Consider the following 15576-nt stretch of genomic DNA (forward strand, 5'->3'; position numbering starts at 1 on the left):
ACAAAGTTACAATGTCGATGCATACATTGAACAGATAGATAAAGCGATACACATTAATCCTTCGTTGTATCCTCTTCCAGCTTTGAAGCAAACTGATCATTGCGTAACCGGATACGATTCCATAAAAGAACCCTGAGATATATATGCATACAGTAATAGTACTAGGATAGTGTACACAAAAACAAAGACATCGAGGTCGTAACATTCCGACTAGAAGTTACAACAGATCGTAGGACATAAATTTGTCGAGATTCGTCTCATGAGATTATCAAGCTTTCGTATCGCTGTAGTCGTTGCTTCTCGTTGAACCAATCTCTGGACCATTGTCGAGAGCTTTTGAAAGAATTGGCGATTCAGTCAGTACAGTCGTCGATGCGTGAAGGGGGGGTGAAAGACTCACCATGCTCAAACTTGGCAACATCGGCACTTCGTTTTTCGGCGGATACAGATCCAAAGATAATATCCATTTCTTCCAGCGATCTTCCCTTAGTTTCGGGAATGAGAAGCGAAAAGGTGCCCATAGCACCTATATTGACAGTGGCGAACATCAGGAAAAATTTGAATCCAAGATGCTGTTCGATTAAAAGTGTCTGATGAGAGACGACGAAGTCTTTACGACAGAGAGTCGTTAGATGAAATTGATTGCGAGAGATGAGGAGAGACGCACTCCATAACCACTGCGAAGCACTGGCAACAGCTAAACCATAATGTCTTGTCCTGGTAGGGAAGATATCCGAAACATAGACCCATGGGAGAGGACCTATACACAAGTGAGAATGGGTAAATCCCAGCAATAGCAATCATGAACCTACCCCATCCCATGCTGTAGAAACAGACATAAATATACAACATCGCTGCCATTCCTTGACTTGCGGGCGAAATAGCGGTAACAACACTAGTAGAGCTAGTAGCTGGCGGCGGGTGCGTCTTGATGATAGCGCCGATGATAAAGAAACAAATACCCATTCCCATTGCGGATATAAAGAATGACAGTTTCCGACCAAGAGTCTCAACTCCAAAAAAGATGAAGATCGATGTTGCGACCAACTAAAGAAGGGTCAAATGGTAAGTCACTAATGTTTAATCCAGCGCGAATCGCTAAAGGAATTCACGGACGTACTTTGACGACACCGTAAACTCCAGATGCGAGTAATGAATTCTTGTTACCAGTGTAACCAATGGAAGCGAAAATCTGAGGCGCGTAATATCTGAAATTTCCAGCATCAATTAGTAAAGGGTCCCCCCCGACAATGTCAGGCTGAAGCATACCCGACGGAATTTTGACCACACCATTGCTGAAGCAGGAATATAACGAATGCGATCACAAATCGAATGAGATTTCCTTTGCCAAAGAATGCCTCTTTCCAGCCCAGACCTTTCCTAGCTTCGCGCTCCTCCTCAATAGCGGCTTCAATTTCGGCCAATTCATGAAGAAGCTCTACGTCGTCCGTAGGCTTTCTGCGGAGATACGCGAGGTTGTTGAGAGCTTCTTCATTGCGACCTACTGAAGCCAGCCAACGAGGGGATTCCTATATGGGACAGTAAGAATTGGACTTGCGCAGCAGTATGGATTTCTAACCTTGACCGTGAGCAGACCGAATAGCATTATACCAGCGGGCACAAGTTGGAAACCAAAGGGAATTCTCCATATCCTGGAACCATTACCAATGTTAATGCTAACGCCGTCTTCACAAAATGTGAGTATACACGTTGAAATTTAATCAAGACGAAGACCCACAGTTGATGAAATACGAGAGCATCACTCCAGTAGCTACCATGACTTGGAAAAGACCGGTGATACGGCCCCGAACTTCTTTAGGTGAACATTCTGAAACGAAGGCGGGAGACACCTACGATATCATGTGAGCTTGGACTGTGGAACCTTGTAGATCCGGCACTTACAGCACTAATACCACCGATTCCCACTCCGGAGATGACTCGCCCTGCGTAGATCAGGGAAAGTCCATTGGTAGGACTACTCGCTATGGTGGTCAGAATCTAGATAGTTAAAAAGGTTGAAAGAAAATAACTCATGAATTAGGGAGTGAAACTTACTGCGCCGATGGTGAAGATAAAGGTAAAACCAACCAGAGTCCACTTTCGTCCAAACTTGCCTAAAAACACAATTTAGTTGGAAATTAAGAAGGGAGGAAGGCACTAGGACACATACCGGATATAGGCGCACTTCCTAAAGCACCGAAAAATGCGCCAGCCTGAAGGACTGAAACAACATTGGAGGACACCGCTGTGACTTGAGCTTTGTTCTCAACACCATTAGGCCACATTCCAAAGTGCTTCTGGAAATTTGCTTGAGAGACAACACCTCCTGCAATGCCGCTGGTGATGGGGTAAGTCAAGGGGATATTACGGACACTCCGAGGACGTACGTATCATATCCGAATAAAACGATACCCCAGTATGCAATGAAAGCGAGCCCTGCGAGAAGATATTTGAGTCAGGAGTATGATAGCAAACAGAGATAGAAGCTTACAGTAGACCCGGATATTTGTGAATGCACCTGCGTTCGCCATTGTAGAGGTGGTGGATAGGCAGCAAGAGGCAACTTCTGGAACATAGCTGACAAGTATTTAACGGGTGAAGTTTCGCGTAACGGACCGCCGGGGACCGTAAAGCCGGGGCCCCACCCCCACAATTAGATTCCAATTAGCCGGTCCGATGAAGATGATGATCTGCGGATGTTTTTGTGCGCCGTGAAGATTTTGTTTACGAGGGATTACTTGGGTCCTTTCAGGTCGTTTATACCATGTACAGTACATCCCAGATGCACCAAGCTCGAGCTTGAAAGAATATGCATGTCCCACTCATTTTTGGACTATTTGTTGGTTTTACCGAACTTTCCCCGATATTTTTTGACGGGCAACTGAGCGGGACGCTGGAGGACGCCAGAAGAGACCAGGAGACAAGGCCGATGTGTATCAAAATAATCAACGACTTCGAGGCACCAGGGGTAAAAAGGTCAGCAGGTACCTCAATCAATTTGAATCCCGCCCCCGCCCCCAGCTTGCCCCGCACAGTTCTGGGTTCCGTTTTCAAGACTTTATGTAATGCATAAGCCCATATAGGCCCGTATTCAAAATTTATTTCCAGCTGATTGCAAAATATCTTCGGGGGGGAGATCTACTATGTAGTGATGGTGCTTACAATTAGTTATGCTGGAGTGGTAAAACTCCACCCAACAAAGGCTTCGAAACCTTTCTAGCCAATAAGGGATTGCAAACATAAACAAAAATCCTGATGAGGGTTTCTCGACAATTTTGCAATCAGCTGTCATTTCAGCAGGTACTTACTACATCACATCATGTAGCTCTTCTTTCAGATCGCCACGGTCGTCGTACCCGAACCCTGCTTCCAGCAGCGATTTTCATCGTTGAAGCGACGCTCTGTAGGTGTAACGCAATCTTTATTAAGCACAGTACCTCTCTTCGCCCCGTTGAAAATCTTATTAGTTCCTTCGATGCTGTATATGTGTCTTGTATGGTAAACTGGGTGCCCCACGGATGTTATGCACTGGGAGTAGTGTGAATCAGAATATTCAATTCTTGTCAAGGGCAGCAAGAATTTGGAATCAAGATATACATACCTATACCTTCGCCTCTTACCGCCGCTCCTTAACTCCGCTTTCAGTTCATCAGTGCTCAAGTTTCAGTTTGTCCATTATTATGATTATATGCTTCAAATGTCCAACCGTACGGCGGGCCACTTCACGCTGCTGGTATGGCATCTTGCAGCCACAGGGGAGTTACACCTTTGATATTCTCCTCAGAGGAGACAATACAAGTTCGAAGGCAGTTCTTTTCTGTATTTCAATTGGTTGATTGGTTATGCACATCGGAATTACCCTCCGTCGTCAGTGTGAAAACAGAACATGATTACGCGCATGATATAAATTAGGACCCGGAAAATGTGATTTACTGAAGAGAGATTTCACCATTTATTTCTTACTGTGAGAATGGTTGTCGCAAATACAAGCATCACCACTTCTCGTGCGCCGGCCGCACTAGAAGACGAACATCCATCAGTCTGTGTACACCAAAGAGCATCGAAAACCCTACAATCGAGTTCCCAAGTCCAAGCAGAGCGCGGCTGCTCCGCAAGGTAAACGTACGCCTAAGATAACACAGATAAGATGAGCACAAGATACGAGTACAGGTACATGTGCATCGCAGTTTACGGAGATCAGGAAGAACCAGGAAGAACCACAGACCTTGGCAATATCCTCAGCATTCAATCTGATATCCTCATTCTCTACCCAATTGGGTGGGTCATGGAACCTGGAGCGAGAAAAAGGTGTGTTGATGACTATTCGGAAGAGACGCGATTCATAAGGATTCGGCGATAATCATTCGTGGCATACCTCCATCTATGATAGCCTACTCAATCAGCGGAAAAAACATTAGTCATGTATTTGGGATTGTTCAATAAGAGACGCACATGAGCAACGTGGATGTTATATGGACCAAACTCCTTTGCCAAACTCTGACTCAACGCTCTCATCCCCCACTTCGCTGGCGCAGCTGCACTTGTCGTCGTATTCCCCCTTATACTCGTCGTCGACCCGGTAAAGATGATAAATCCCCTCTTTCCAGTATCCACATCGATTTCATTTCTCTTGAAAATCGGTATGACTTCCTGTGCGAATGCAAAAGAACCCTCCACGATTGTCTCCTGCGCAGCGTGAAAATCAGCTAAAGTGATGTCGAGGAAAGGTTTCCGGATGCTATGGCTCGCGTTGTAGAGCGCGGCGCGGATGGCGTACTGAGGTGAAGGGTATCGGGCGTGGATGGAATGGAATACGGATGAGATGGATGTGGCAGAGTAGGATGGGACGGGAAATGCTGTTGCCTATAAACGCAGATCAGGTAAGTCGAGGACAAACTCGAGAAGATGTTACAGACATCGTTGCCAGCCGCCTTCAACTCCTCCTCTAAAGCTTTGAGATCTTCGGCACCTCTGGAAATCAGGGCGAGGCTGTATCCCTTGCGTGCAAATGCGGCACTGTATGGGGCAAAATCAAGATAGAGATTAGTAAAAATTGATATATGAACATAGAAAAGGAATCTGACGCTGTCGCCGCACCGGTGCCTCCCGCTCGTACGCCTATATGATTGTCAGCTTTCCTGACGTCTAACCGCAGATTATTTTCGACATACCAGCCACGACTAATACAGGTCTAACTGCAGACATTTAGCGTTTAGGGAGTTGGACAAGTGACCCCCGGTGCTTCTAGATATATATAAACTAAGAAGGCTCGGGGCCGGAGTCGGGCTCTGTCAGACTTGTTGGCGAGGGCGAGGCTCTAAAACTTGCAAGTGCCAGTTTATCCGGACGAAAACTGACAAAACACGACCGAAGGGTAAACATATCAGAATCTGGTAATAATGGCGTGTTATTGTCAGAAAAGCACACCTCATTCGGATCGAATTTTCCTACTATTGACTAACAACCACAAGGGATGGACACCCGAAAAGTTAGGATGAACAAAACTGGATAAGTCTAAATTGTATTCGTCATCGAGAACCTAATATGTTGTACATTTAATGTTTGTATTTCTTTCATGTGTCGTCGTCAGTTTACCACTTCTCGTGGGCAGGACGCACTAACCATAATGGGTCAGCAGATTGGTGACTACATATGGGGCTTTGGAAAACTTACAATCCAATTCCCAAGTCCAAGCTGAACGCTCCTGGCTTGCGAGGTAAACATAAGACTGTGTGCTAAGGTCAGGAGAGGAATTGTTTGAGTGGGACCGTTAATGAACGCACAGAAGCAATAGCTTCAGGACTGAGCCTAACATCTTCATTCTGTTCCCATTCTGGGTTGTTGCGACGCGACCGGGAGAGAGGAGTAGATATGCCTAAAGATGTGACATGATGTTGCAAAAAACCAAGAGCAGAAGATGATCAAACTAACTTCCGTCAATAATGGCCTATGAATTATCGGTCGATCTTGTCGTAAAGGAGTATTATTGAAGAAAATACAACATACATGTGCCACATGAATATTCTGTTTCCCGAACTCCTTCGCCAAACTCTGGCTCAAAGCTCTCAAGGCAAACTTTCCTGCCGCGAACGCACTGGTTGTCGTGTTTCCTCTAATACTAGCTGTTGCACCAGTGAATATCAGGATGCCGCGTTTTCCGTTAGCAGGATCAATCTCGTTCTTCTTAAAATCGGATAAAACTTCATGGGCAAACGCGAAGGAGCCTTCGACATTGGTTTCGGTGATAATCTTGACGTCCTCGGGAGTGATGTCTAGGAATGGTTTCCAGACGCCGTGGCCAGCGTTATACAAGGCAGCACGGATACTGTATTGCGGCGCCGCATAACGAGTCCGAATGGATTCAAAAGCAGATTTGATGGAAGTGTGTTCGTAGCTAGGAATTGGGAAGGAAGTAGCCTACACGAAGTAATTCATATGCATGATCATAGAAATGCAGCATTATACACACTTCTGCTCCAGAATTTTGCAGTTCAGTTTCCAAGGTCTTTAACGAATCGGTTCCCCGCGCGATAAGGGCAATGCTATACCCTAGCTTTGCAAAGGCACGTCTAGAGGAATTGAATGGCTGCGGTCAATAATCTGTCAAACGAAAGAAAACAAAGGTTTACGCTGTGGCTCCACCAGTTCCTCCGCCAGCACCTATACCTGAAAGATCTGTATTAGAAATGATAAATGCAGATGACCGACTACTAGAAATTCACCTGCGACAACAAGGACTGGTTTAAAGGAGGGCATGGGGGTTCGAAAGTAAGGAAGAAACGCAATGGCAATGCAAACATCATATTATTATTAGAAGACCCACAGAAGCCAGGTGACACAACCTGAGTAAGCCGACGAGAAAATGAAGCGCAATCTTCAAGCAATATGAGCAGATAGAGGTCCTTCCTAGGTCTTCGTTCATAACAAGTCCAAACAATGCCGGTTACATTCTTTCCCGGCTACATTAAATTTCAGCAAATGATTCGTCCTCAATCGCCAACTGAACTGCGTTGCTGTCTACCGCGGAGCCATGCCCGCCGACCGCGATGCCAGTGCTCAAACTAGCTTGGATATGATCAAAGCTAGGAAGGAAACATCCATAGACATAGTCAATGTCAGGCAGTTCATTTACAGTTCGCGCTTTCCCTTTGTTAGATTAGTTCTGAGCTGACCAAAAACAAATAACAAGATGGACGGGAGGAGTGGCGAAGGAAAGAGAAGCTAGTTGAAATAGTATCCAAGGATCCCGTGTTTGACAAAAGTAAAAGGTGAGTTCACCACCCGTCGCATATAGTTTGTTATCTGACTCGTTGACAACAAAGAGAATGGATGACACGAACAGAAAAGTACACTCGGGGTTTAAGAATGACCAATCGAATTCATGAATTGGAACAATTGCTTGGTTGGAGCAAACAGGACACCACGATCGCTACATCACTATTGGACGATTCCTTGCCAATCTCCCTCCATGTCACTGGTATATATTTGTTTCTGGATATAATGGACGTTGACATAGTTTTTATCAGCATTTGAACCTGTCTTCCTTCTCCAAGCTTCGCAAGAACTTCTCGACAAGTATGCTGGTGTTATTGCTTCCCGCGGAATTTTCGGTTGTTACCTGCAAACCGAGTTGGGTCATGGAAGTAATGTTGCGGCTCTCGAAACAACCGCGTCATATATTCCACAAACGAAAGAGTTTGAGATCCACTCTCCTACACTTACGAGCAGCAAGTGGTGGATTGGAGCGCTTGGAAAGACTGCAACACATGGTGTTGTTCAAGCTAAACTTATTTTGCCAGGAGGTGTGGATATGGGCCCGCATTTGTTTTTTGTTCAGTTGCGTTCGCTAGGTCAGCGGCTGAGTTTTCACTGATTTGCCACAAAAATTCATACTGATTGATTTCATTTTGCAGACACACATGAGTTGCTACCTGGGATAATAGCTGGAGATATAGGTTTGTGTCCTTAAGACCGGCAAACCTCAGGCTGAAATTGAAGTATGTAAGGACCTAAATCATTCCATGGATTCGCTGCCACAGACAACGGATTCGCCCGTTTTTTCCACATTCGAATACCCAAGGAGCACATGCTTTCTAAGTTCGCTCAGGTAACTGACGATGGAAAGTATATTCAACCTCCGCATACGAAGATCAGTTATGGTGGAGTTAGTTGTAAATCATTGAAAGCCCACTTGGAAATTTGACCGTGCCTTTCTTTTACAGATGTTGTATATTCGATCGGGGTAGGGGAGGATGCGCTATCACAGCATTCACTGTCTAATTTTCGTCTTCGTTATCTTTTTCTCTAGCATGGTGACCACTGCTGGCTGGGTCACGGCGAAAGGTGAGCTTTTCAACCCCCTTTATCATGACCTATGTAGCTCATTTGGGTTTCATGAAGCTGCCGTCATTGCAATTCGTTACGCAACTGTTCGAAGACAGGGCACAAGAGGTCCAGACGGATTGGAGAAACAAGTCATCACCTACCCCTCGCTGCATATTCGGCTACTTCCTATACTTGCTCGGGCCTATGTGTTTATCGGCCTAGGAAGAGCACTGGTATGTTCGGCAATCTTGCATCCTATCCTATATCACATTGGCAATGCTTAACAGAGCCAGTCATTCCAAACCATGGTTCAACGCTTGTCCGGTGGTGACACCTCCCTCTTAGCCGAAATGCATGCGACAACGAGCGGTCTCAAAATCCTTTGTACAACCTCCAGTGTACAAGATGTGGAAAATGCACGGAGGTCAATGGGTGGCCATGGTTACAGTGCCTTCAGTGGCGTTGGGAGATTGTACGCGGATGTGATACCTAGTGTAACGTGCGTTCATTCCTTCACGCTTCAGATTTGCTTTAGGGAGGGATCATTGATGATCCAATGCCAAAAATAGATATGAAGGCGAGAACTTTGTGTTAGACCAGCAAGTTGTTCGTGCAGCTTTAAAAGCCTTCCATAGCCTGTTTGGCACAGAAGGAAAAATTCGTCCTTCGCCCTCGACCGTAAGAGGTCTCACCGCATCGTCATATTATCTCAGGCTCCTCTCGTCGCCTACGAAAGAACCTCCATTTTTAGAAGACGGCGACGGGTCGAAATCATCGTGGAACGACTTCGAGACACTGATATTACTGTTGGAGTGGCGTGCGGCACTGCTCGTACACGAAATGGCACAGACCGCACATGATCCAGATGCAACGCTTTTCCAGAGGGTATCCAGGGGCACGACGGAAGCCTTCGTAGGGCGGAGAGTTGGTGAGATGATCAATGACTTCAGGAAAAATTCTGAGCTGCAGGAGAGTGATGTGGCGGTTTTGAGTCGATTGTATCTATTGGTATGGTCTCGTGTTCTTGTATGGTCAGTTATTGCTGGTTAACACTAATGCAGTATCTCCAAACCACTATTGAATCTGCCCTCGCCGACTTCCTTTCCTTCGGTTTACTTCGCATCAAGAACCCTTCTCGTGTAAGAGCATCGAGAGACCCAACTCGTGGGCTACGTTTGGCTATAGCTCGAAACTGTCTTAGCCTGGTACCAGAAGCTGTTGGGTTGACTGATGCGCTGGGGTTCTCAGACTGGGAGTTAGACAGTACCTTGGGCATGTATGATGGGAATGTATACCAAGCATTATGGGATAAGGCGCAGACAGAGCCCTTGAATGATAAGGAAATACCGGATGCTTATGAGGTAAACTGGTAGATCCTTTCTGGAAATTTCGTTCACTGATACTTGGCCTTTTCAGGAATCGATCAAGCCTATGCTCACAAGGGGACAACAAAAGCTAACTGAGAGGAAGTGGGAAACAAAACTGTGAATGCCCATACAAAAATCGAGTGAATGAGAAGTTATTTGTCACCGCCGACTTGACCATTCTCACTTTACCATCCCATCTAGGATGAGCATTTGCTGTAGTCTATAAACTACTGAACACGATGAGTCTCATGTACCATATTTTACAAATTTCTCTCAAATCGTATCCATGTAAATCAATTATTAGGTGAAAAAGGGATCTCCTTCAAAGCGTGTCTGCCTTTATACACTGGCCCATTTGGCATTGCCTCTTTCCATCCGTGTTCTGTAAGCCATTCGCCCGGAAGGCGATAGATTTGCACACCAAGTGGGCGACAGCATTCCAATGTGGGATCAAGATTTGTGCCTTCCGTTGCACCTTCCCCCCACATCTGCGATATTGATATCAAAGTCAACGAGGTGGTCGTTAAGGGTGAGGCTGAAACTACACACAGCTTTCGACAAGTCACCCCCAGGGCAGGTGGAAAGTGCACATAGAATGTCGGTTTCAGCCATGAACTAATAGGCGAGGATGCATTTTAATCAACGAAAGGGTAGTAGACGCGGTATATTCAAACGACGAGTAATAACATATGAGTTAGGAAGGGTAAGATGGTAAAACTTATACATACCTCAAAATAATCACCCTTCTTTGCAGGACAGGTTTTCATAAAGTATTGATCCTTGTCGTTCAGGCCTGTACACTGAAAGACGTTTAACACATCGTGCACGTCGAATTCCGTCAAACCATAAGGTAAAATCGCGCGAGTCAGATTGGAGTGACAGTGGTAGTCACTATCTGTTTTGATAATTGGTCATTGAGTCTCGATATACAAGAAACATCGGATACCTTGCCCAGTGAGCATGCGATTAACATACGGATCACATCTAGTCCCAAGTAGATCATGAACCCTTCCCCCTTCTGAATCAGTCCCGCTTCCATCCACACCGTAGTCCTTGAGCGTGTCTCCCGTAATTGTCACCAGAGGCCGGAGGTACGGTAATGTTGACCAAAGACGATCATACACGGATACATGAGCTCGCTGAAGTTGACGCGTTCGTGAAGCCCAGAACCGTTCACGAGGATTGTGAAGTGACCAGATGTTCAAGTCACCGACCTACATTAATAATAGGAGGAGAACAGCATATTTATCAGGACATCGATCATAAGATGTTCGGCACATACCTGGGCGCCTTCCACCGCTACGATACGACAAATATCACCTTTTCGTACCGGCCATGCCTTTCCGCTGCGAATGGGAAGGATGAAACTTTCAACCAGTGTACGCAAAGGTGGTTCTGTGAATGCAGTGGCTGCTACTTCATCGTAGAAGGCTTTGTCAACATCAAGAGGACCTCCAGGGAGACATTGGTACGCTGCTTCTGTAAGCCTGTTCTTGCTGGTCATGGGTATTAGGACATATGGACATATGGTTCTGAAAGTATGTTTTTATCTGAGAAGTCTGAAGCATGCACGCACATGCTGAATCATCGAATGAATTGTCAAGACCGGGTAACGGAAATCGAACGGGATGAGATTACTCAAGGTCACTGGTCACTGGATAAACTGATTAGAGCATTTGTACGATCGCGAGTGGTCCTAAGATATAAGTTACAAGCTCTGGGAGAATTAATAATAGTAAGGACAACACATTAGGGTTGATCCCTATCCTGCCCAAGACATGATCATTAGTTCAAGAGCGCTGACAATGAAAGAACCACTTACTGGTATAGGAGTGTAGTGGCATTAGGCTCAACTCAACGCATCAATATTTTGGTTCCAATAGGTTGTACATATTGTATTGATATCCAATGAATGAAAAGTCCACGATTTTTTACATTCACCGCCTGTTCAGCAGCCATATACCAAGAATCAAAAGAATGAACCAATGAGTGGATACAAGAGATATTGGTTGAGTCATAAGTGCAGCATTCGTCGAATTCGGAGATGAACCTGATCCAGAACCAGACGTTGAGTTTCCTGAGGAGGAACCAGAGCTATCGGAGCTATTCGTGAGCGTTCGGGGAGCATAGCTCGAAGGGATGGTCAGCACGATGCTATCGAGATCTACACGAGGATTTAGCAATCGCAATTGAGCTCTGGTATGTAGAAGACGCACCGAAATACGACTGGTTCACACCCGCTAGATTAGTGATACTCAGCGAGTGTTCTCCTTCGGCAAGGTTGGATGTGAAATACGCCAATGTAGGCTGTTGCTGCTCGCAGGTTTGCCCAAACGCTCCTCCACATCCTGATACCCCGTCGAATATCTGCTCGGTGCCATTGTCAAGTACGACACTGTACAGGCCATGGTCGTTTTTCTTGTCGCCGAAAACATAGATGGCGGAGCCTGTGAAGCAAATCACACGACTAATAACGAGTTTGAAAAAGAGTCCGGCGAACCATTAAAAGGGAAGGACACTGATGCATTGTCGTCATTCGTGTACGAAGACCCGCCTCCACTGAAATTGCCCGATGTATTGCTGCCCCAAGTGCCTGTGTAACTCAGAGATGAATCATTTTCTTGTATCGTCGTGTTCGAAACCGACGCTCTAGAGGAACATAAGAAGGAGTATTCAGTGTAAATTACATAAACGCACCCAGCAGGTGCGAGTTGAACTGTAAAACGCAGAAAATCAAACAGCAGGGAATTTCCACCTCCATCTCCGTTACTTGAAATAGCTCCAAGATTGCATAATGTAATTTCATGCTCTCCATAGGTCAAATTGCTCGTTCCATAGAGAAGGTGAGGTGTTGAACCATTACTCGAGGAGTAAGCACTGGCGGTCACGGAAGAAGAATCTAACAGGACTTCATACGAGCCGTATTCCGGGCCAGAGAATCCATAAATATACAGCGCCGGGCCTGTCTCCACTTTCAGTACGACACTATGGGCAACAATCTCTATACGGACCAGTGAAGTTGAAGTTGATGGACGCATTCACGGTATCGCTCTTGTGAAAAGTACCCAAAAGCCACGAACTATTTTCTGGAAGGTAGTCCGAGCTCGAAGGGTCCGGTGTTGTCCATACAGACTGGTCGGGATACGAGAGCACACTGTCGAAGTCATCCACGGTCACATTGAAATTTACAGCCGACGAATCCATAAAGGAAAGAAGCAACGGGCGCTTGCAACCCAAGCGCTCAAAATCAGAATCGGCTACAGTTCTCTGTAGACGTCGGGAGTGTATGTAATCAGAAATTCGGGTACGCGTGAAGAAATACATTTGTGACTTGGACATGAAATAACAGATAAGTAACACACTGTAGCACAATGCCATCGAAGACATATGTAAATACGGGGAAAAGAAGATCAAGGAATACATAAATTGAGACACCGAGCCACGATATCGAACAGGCAATGGTGGCACACAGAGAGAGATGTGGATGTAAAGCTTCGGTTCATGATAGCGATAATTTTGAGCGGGGAGTATGTCGTCGCTGTTTTTGTGTTTCATTGCTGGAACTGCAAAGGAAGCATCATGACGCAGCAGCTGTAGCTGCCTCGCCCGTTTCCGTTCGGACCTTTTTCGCAGTCTGAAGTACGGGAGGCCCCGCAACCCCACGGATTCCTACATCAGGTCCACCATCTGGCTCCACAGCACGCTTCCTCTTCTCTCCCGCTGCATTATCAGCGTCTGATTTGGAGTCGCCGTTTGTGGCGGGTGTAGCATCACCATTGGTTTTGCCGTTTTCTCGGTCATGCTTCCCACCACCACCACCACGACCTCCTCCTCTTCCTCCCCTACTACCCCTTCCTCCACGCCCTCCGCGGCTTTCTCGACCTCCGTCACGACCACCACGACCACCGCGACCACGGCTGGCCCCTCCACGAGAGCCGCCACGGCCCCCTCGTTGAGGCCTTGATGTGGAGGAGTTTTCGTCATCGTTACGTAGAGCAGCGCGAGCGCTTGATTGCGCTCGTCGGATTTGGAAGCTTTTTTCTTCTTCCTCTGTTCAACCCCACTTCAATGAGATGTCGTAGAAAGCAAGGAGAGGAAGAACGCACCGTCTATCTGGGACCAAGTGATCTCGTTCCCATTTATAGTTCGAATAGTTTTTTTGACATTCAAGATGTCCTCGTCGGATAGTTCCTTGTGAAATCCGACAAAACCATCATTTTTTCCGCGGGTGTAATCGATGAAGGGAGCACGTCCCTCGAATAGGTCTTTCAACGGAAGCTGAACCGAGGATGCATTAGCGATCGCGTAAATGAAGCGTGCTAATGTTATATACCTTGATGTCATTCCATGAGAAATTTTCCCCAACACCTTCGAACTTCAACGTGCTGCCTTTGAGGAATGGAACTTCCTCCTCCTTGACTCTCCCATTTCCATCTTCGTCCCTCTCAATCAACAGCTTTTTACCCATGAACTCAAGCCAGATTTCTCGTTTTGGCTTGCCGTCCTCGACTGCTTTGTACTTCATAAGCCCACCCTGGCTGATAGGGATAGTGAAAGCATTGAAGTTCCGTTTGTTCATTGTGTCGCGTTTTCGTTCAGCGTTTCTCCCAGTAAGGCCCTTCTCCTTAATTTTCATTTCGCAATAAGCCTCCTTGGACATGATGAGAAGATCTTCTCCGTCCCATTTGGGTTTAGGTTCGGCTTTGAGTAAAGCCTCAGCGCCTGCGGGTTCAGTAAATTCGACGAAAACAGAGCCTTTGAAGGATTTATCCTCGCTCCTTCTCATCCGCACTTCGTTTGTCGAACCATAACCTTGGAAGAGTTCTTCTAGACGTAGTTGTAGATCCTTGCTCTCGTCTGTCCCGAAACCTTTCTGCAGAAAGACGGATTAGATATACGACACTGGCAGAGAAAAATGGGGGGTACACACAGCGTATACACTGCGCTCAAATTGACCTTTAGGCTCCTGTACCTCTGTTCGCCTTCGTACATTTTCACCACTTTCGTCTACTTCCAGATATTCACTTGATTTTAGTACATCCGCAACCCATTGCACTCCGTTTTCGCCTGAAGAGTATTGGCGCATTCTTTTGAACGATGCTACGGCACTTATGGGGACCCAATGTTCTGGAGTTTTGGTATGTAATTGCCACATGAATCTGTACGAAAATTTTATTCGCCTGAGTCATTGATTGATATGTGGACGCATACTTGTCGTATGGAAGATTGGAATCCGCAAAGTAAAATTCGACTATTTGGATGTAAGATTAACAAACCAACAAAGGCGTTATCGATAGATTTACCTTGTCTCCTCGCTCTTGCTTTTCTGGCACTTTCAGCATCATCGCCCATAACTACATCTGAAATTTTTGCAGCGGGAGTTTCTACGGTGGACCCGTTTTCTACGACAACATTTTCCTCAACAACAGCAGACATGATGGTTTTCTTGAAAGAAGGTAAAGAGAGGAAGGATTCGACGAATCTGAAATCTTTTGATAACCCGAAAGTAGCGCCGGAGTAGCGCTCAGATAACGTCTCGGCGCTAACTCGTTCTAGTACTACTTCGGCTGATTTTGACCTCTTTGACTAAGAATCTAAAGAAGCTCAATGGTCCATTGAGGTCGTTTCGAACTATCACGTAGATCATAACTCATAAACCGCCTTTTTATCAAATGGAGAATGATATTGCAGTAATCTGTACTTAGCTTAATGAGGTGCCACGACCTGCCCGGCGTCTCCAGAACGTCTGAATTTTGAGATCTGATAGTTTTTCGCTGATAGACTCAAAAAACTCAATCCCTCACATAGGAATATCACTCTACAGCCTGAAATTCTCCAGGTCCTGTCTAGTGGATTCAACTTCTGCAAGATCGTAATCTCCGAA

At 45.9% G+C, this 15576-nt stretch overlaps 7 protein-coding genes across 7 annotated transcripts; 1 reads left to right on the forward strand and 6 right to left on the reverse strand.

Moving 5' to 3' along the window:
- Positions 1 to 268: 268 nt before the first annotated feature.
- Positions 269 to 2531, reverse strand: C8R40DRAFT_1163900 (general substrate transporter; the record flags this gene model as incomplete). Its single annotated transcript, XM_046230420.1, has 13 exons — positions 269 to 333; positions 401 to 610; positions 668 to 760; positions 813 to 1047; positions 1121 to 1208; positions 1270 to 1529; positions 1580 to 1686; positions 1739 to 1850; positions 1903 to 1998; positions 2056 to 2114; positions 2171 to 2337; positions 2388 to 2436; positions 2492 to 2531. The coding sequence occupies 13 exons, from the start codon at positions 2529 to 2531 to the stop codon at positions 269 to 271; spliced, it is 1581 nt and encodes a 526-aa protein (XP_046079714.1).
- Positions 2532 to 3992: 1461 nt separating this feature from the next.
- On the reverse strand, positions 3993 to 5205 carry C8R40DRAFT_1177576 (short-chain dehydrogenase/reductase SDR; the record flags this gene model as incomplete). Its single annotated transcript, XM_046232702.1, has 8 exons — positions 3993 to 4018; positions 4074 to 4128; positions 4193 to 4320; positions 4376 to 4391; positions 4453 to 4863; positions 4917 to 5016; positions 5085 to 5118; positions 5172 to 5205. 8 exons carry the CDS (start codon positions 5203 to 5205, stop codon positions 3993 to 3995), a joined length of 804 nt encoding a protein of 267 aa, XP_046079715.1.
- A 386-nt stretch (positions 5206 to 5591) lies between these two features.
- C8R40DRAFT_1177577 (uncharacterized protein) lies at positions 5592 to 6756 on the reverse strand (the record flags this gene model as incomplete). Its single annotated transcript, XM_046232703.1, has 8 exons — positions 5592 to 5617; positions 5674 to 5728; positions 5784 to 5875; positions 5932 to 5947; positions 6007 to 6417; positions 6470 to 6569; positions 6630 to 6666; positions 6723 to 6756. The coding sequence occupies 8 exons, from the start codon at positions 6754 to 6756 to the stop codon at positions 5592 to 5594; spliced, it is 771 nt and encodes a 256-aa protein (XP_046079716.1).
- Positions 6757 to 6910: 154 nt separating this feature from the next.
- C8R40DRAFT_1134149 (acyl-CoA oxidase) lies at positions 6911 to 9996 on the forward strand. The gene is made up of 13 exons (XM_046229294.1): positions 6911 to 7133; positions 7190 to 7268; positions 7323 to 7477; positions 7527 to 7850; positions 7914 to 7955; positions 8007 to 8164; positions 8223 to 8242; positions 8309 to 8343; positions 8401 to 8558; positions 8613 to 8824; positions 8895 to 9333; positions 9387 to 9686; positions 9742 to 9996. The coding sequence occupies exons 1-13, from the start codon at positions 7031 to 7033 to the stop codon at positions 9811 to 9813; spliced, it is 2097 nt and encodes a 698-aa protein (XP_046079717.1). The 5' UTR covers positions 6911 to 7030; the 3' UTR covers positions 9814 to 9996.
- C8R40DRAFT_816759 (uncharacterized protein) lies at positions 9906 to 11385 on the reverse strand. The gene is made up of 5 exons (XM_046236323.1): positions 10975 to 11385; positions 10639 to 10906; positions 10421 to 10587; positions 10242 to 10307; positions 9906 to 10180 (listed from the first exon to the last, which is right to left on the reverse strand). Exons 1-5 carry the CDS (start codon positions 11194 to 11196, stop codon positions 9986 to 9988), a joined length of 918 nt encoding a protein of 305 aa, XP_046079718.1. The 5' UTR covers positions 11197 to 11385; the 3' UTR covers positions 9906 to 9985.
- Positions 11386 to 11629: 244 nt separating this feature from the next.
- C8R40DRAFT_1061467 (uncharacterized protein) lies at positions 11630 to 12896 on the reverse strand (the record flags this gene model as incomplete). Its single annotated transcript, XM_046225423.1, has 5 exons — positions 11630 to 11856; positions 11909 to 12139; positions 12193 to 12341; positions 12390 to 12654; positions 12704 to 12896. The coding sequence occupies 5 exons, from the start codon at positions 12894 to 12896 to the stop codon at positions 11630 to 11632; spliced, it is 1065 nt and encodes a 354-aa protein (XP_046079719.1).
- Positions 12897 to 13269: 373 nt separating this feature from the next.
- On the reverse strand, positions 13270 to 15128 carry C8R40DRAFT_1061492 (uncharacterized protein; the record flags this gene model as incomplete). Its single annotated transcript, XM_046225426.1, has 6 exons — positions 13270 to 13742; positions 13799 to 13970; positions 14026 to 14565; positions 14623 to 14851; positions 14904 to 14943; positions 14996 to 15128. The coding sequence occupies 6 exons, from the start codon at positions 15126 to 15128 to the stop codon at positions 13270 to 13272; spliced, it is 1587 nt and encodes a 528-aa protein (XP_046079720.1).
- Positions 15129 to 15576: the final 448 nt, after the last annotated feature.

This window comes from Lentinula edodes, assembly GCF_021015755.1.
Source record: "Lentinula edodes strain Le(Bin) 0899 ss11 chromosome Unknown C8R40scaffold_66, whole genome shotgun sequence".
Taxonomy (NCBI): Eukaryota; Fungi; Basidiomycota; class Agaricomycetes; order Agaricales; family Omphalotaceae; genus Lentinula; species Lentinula edodes.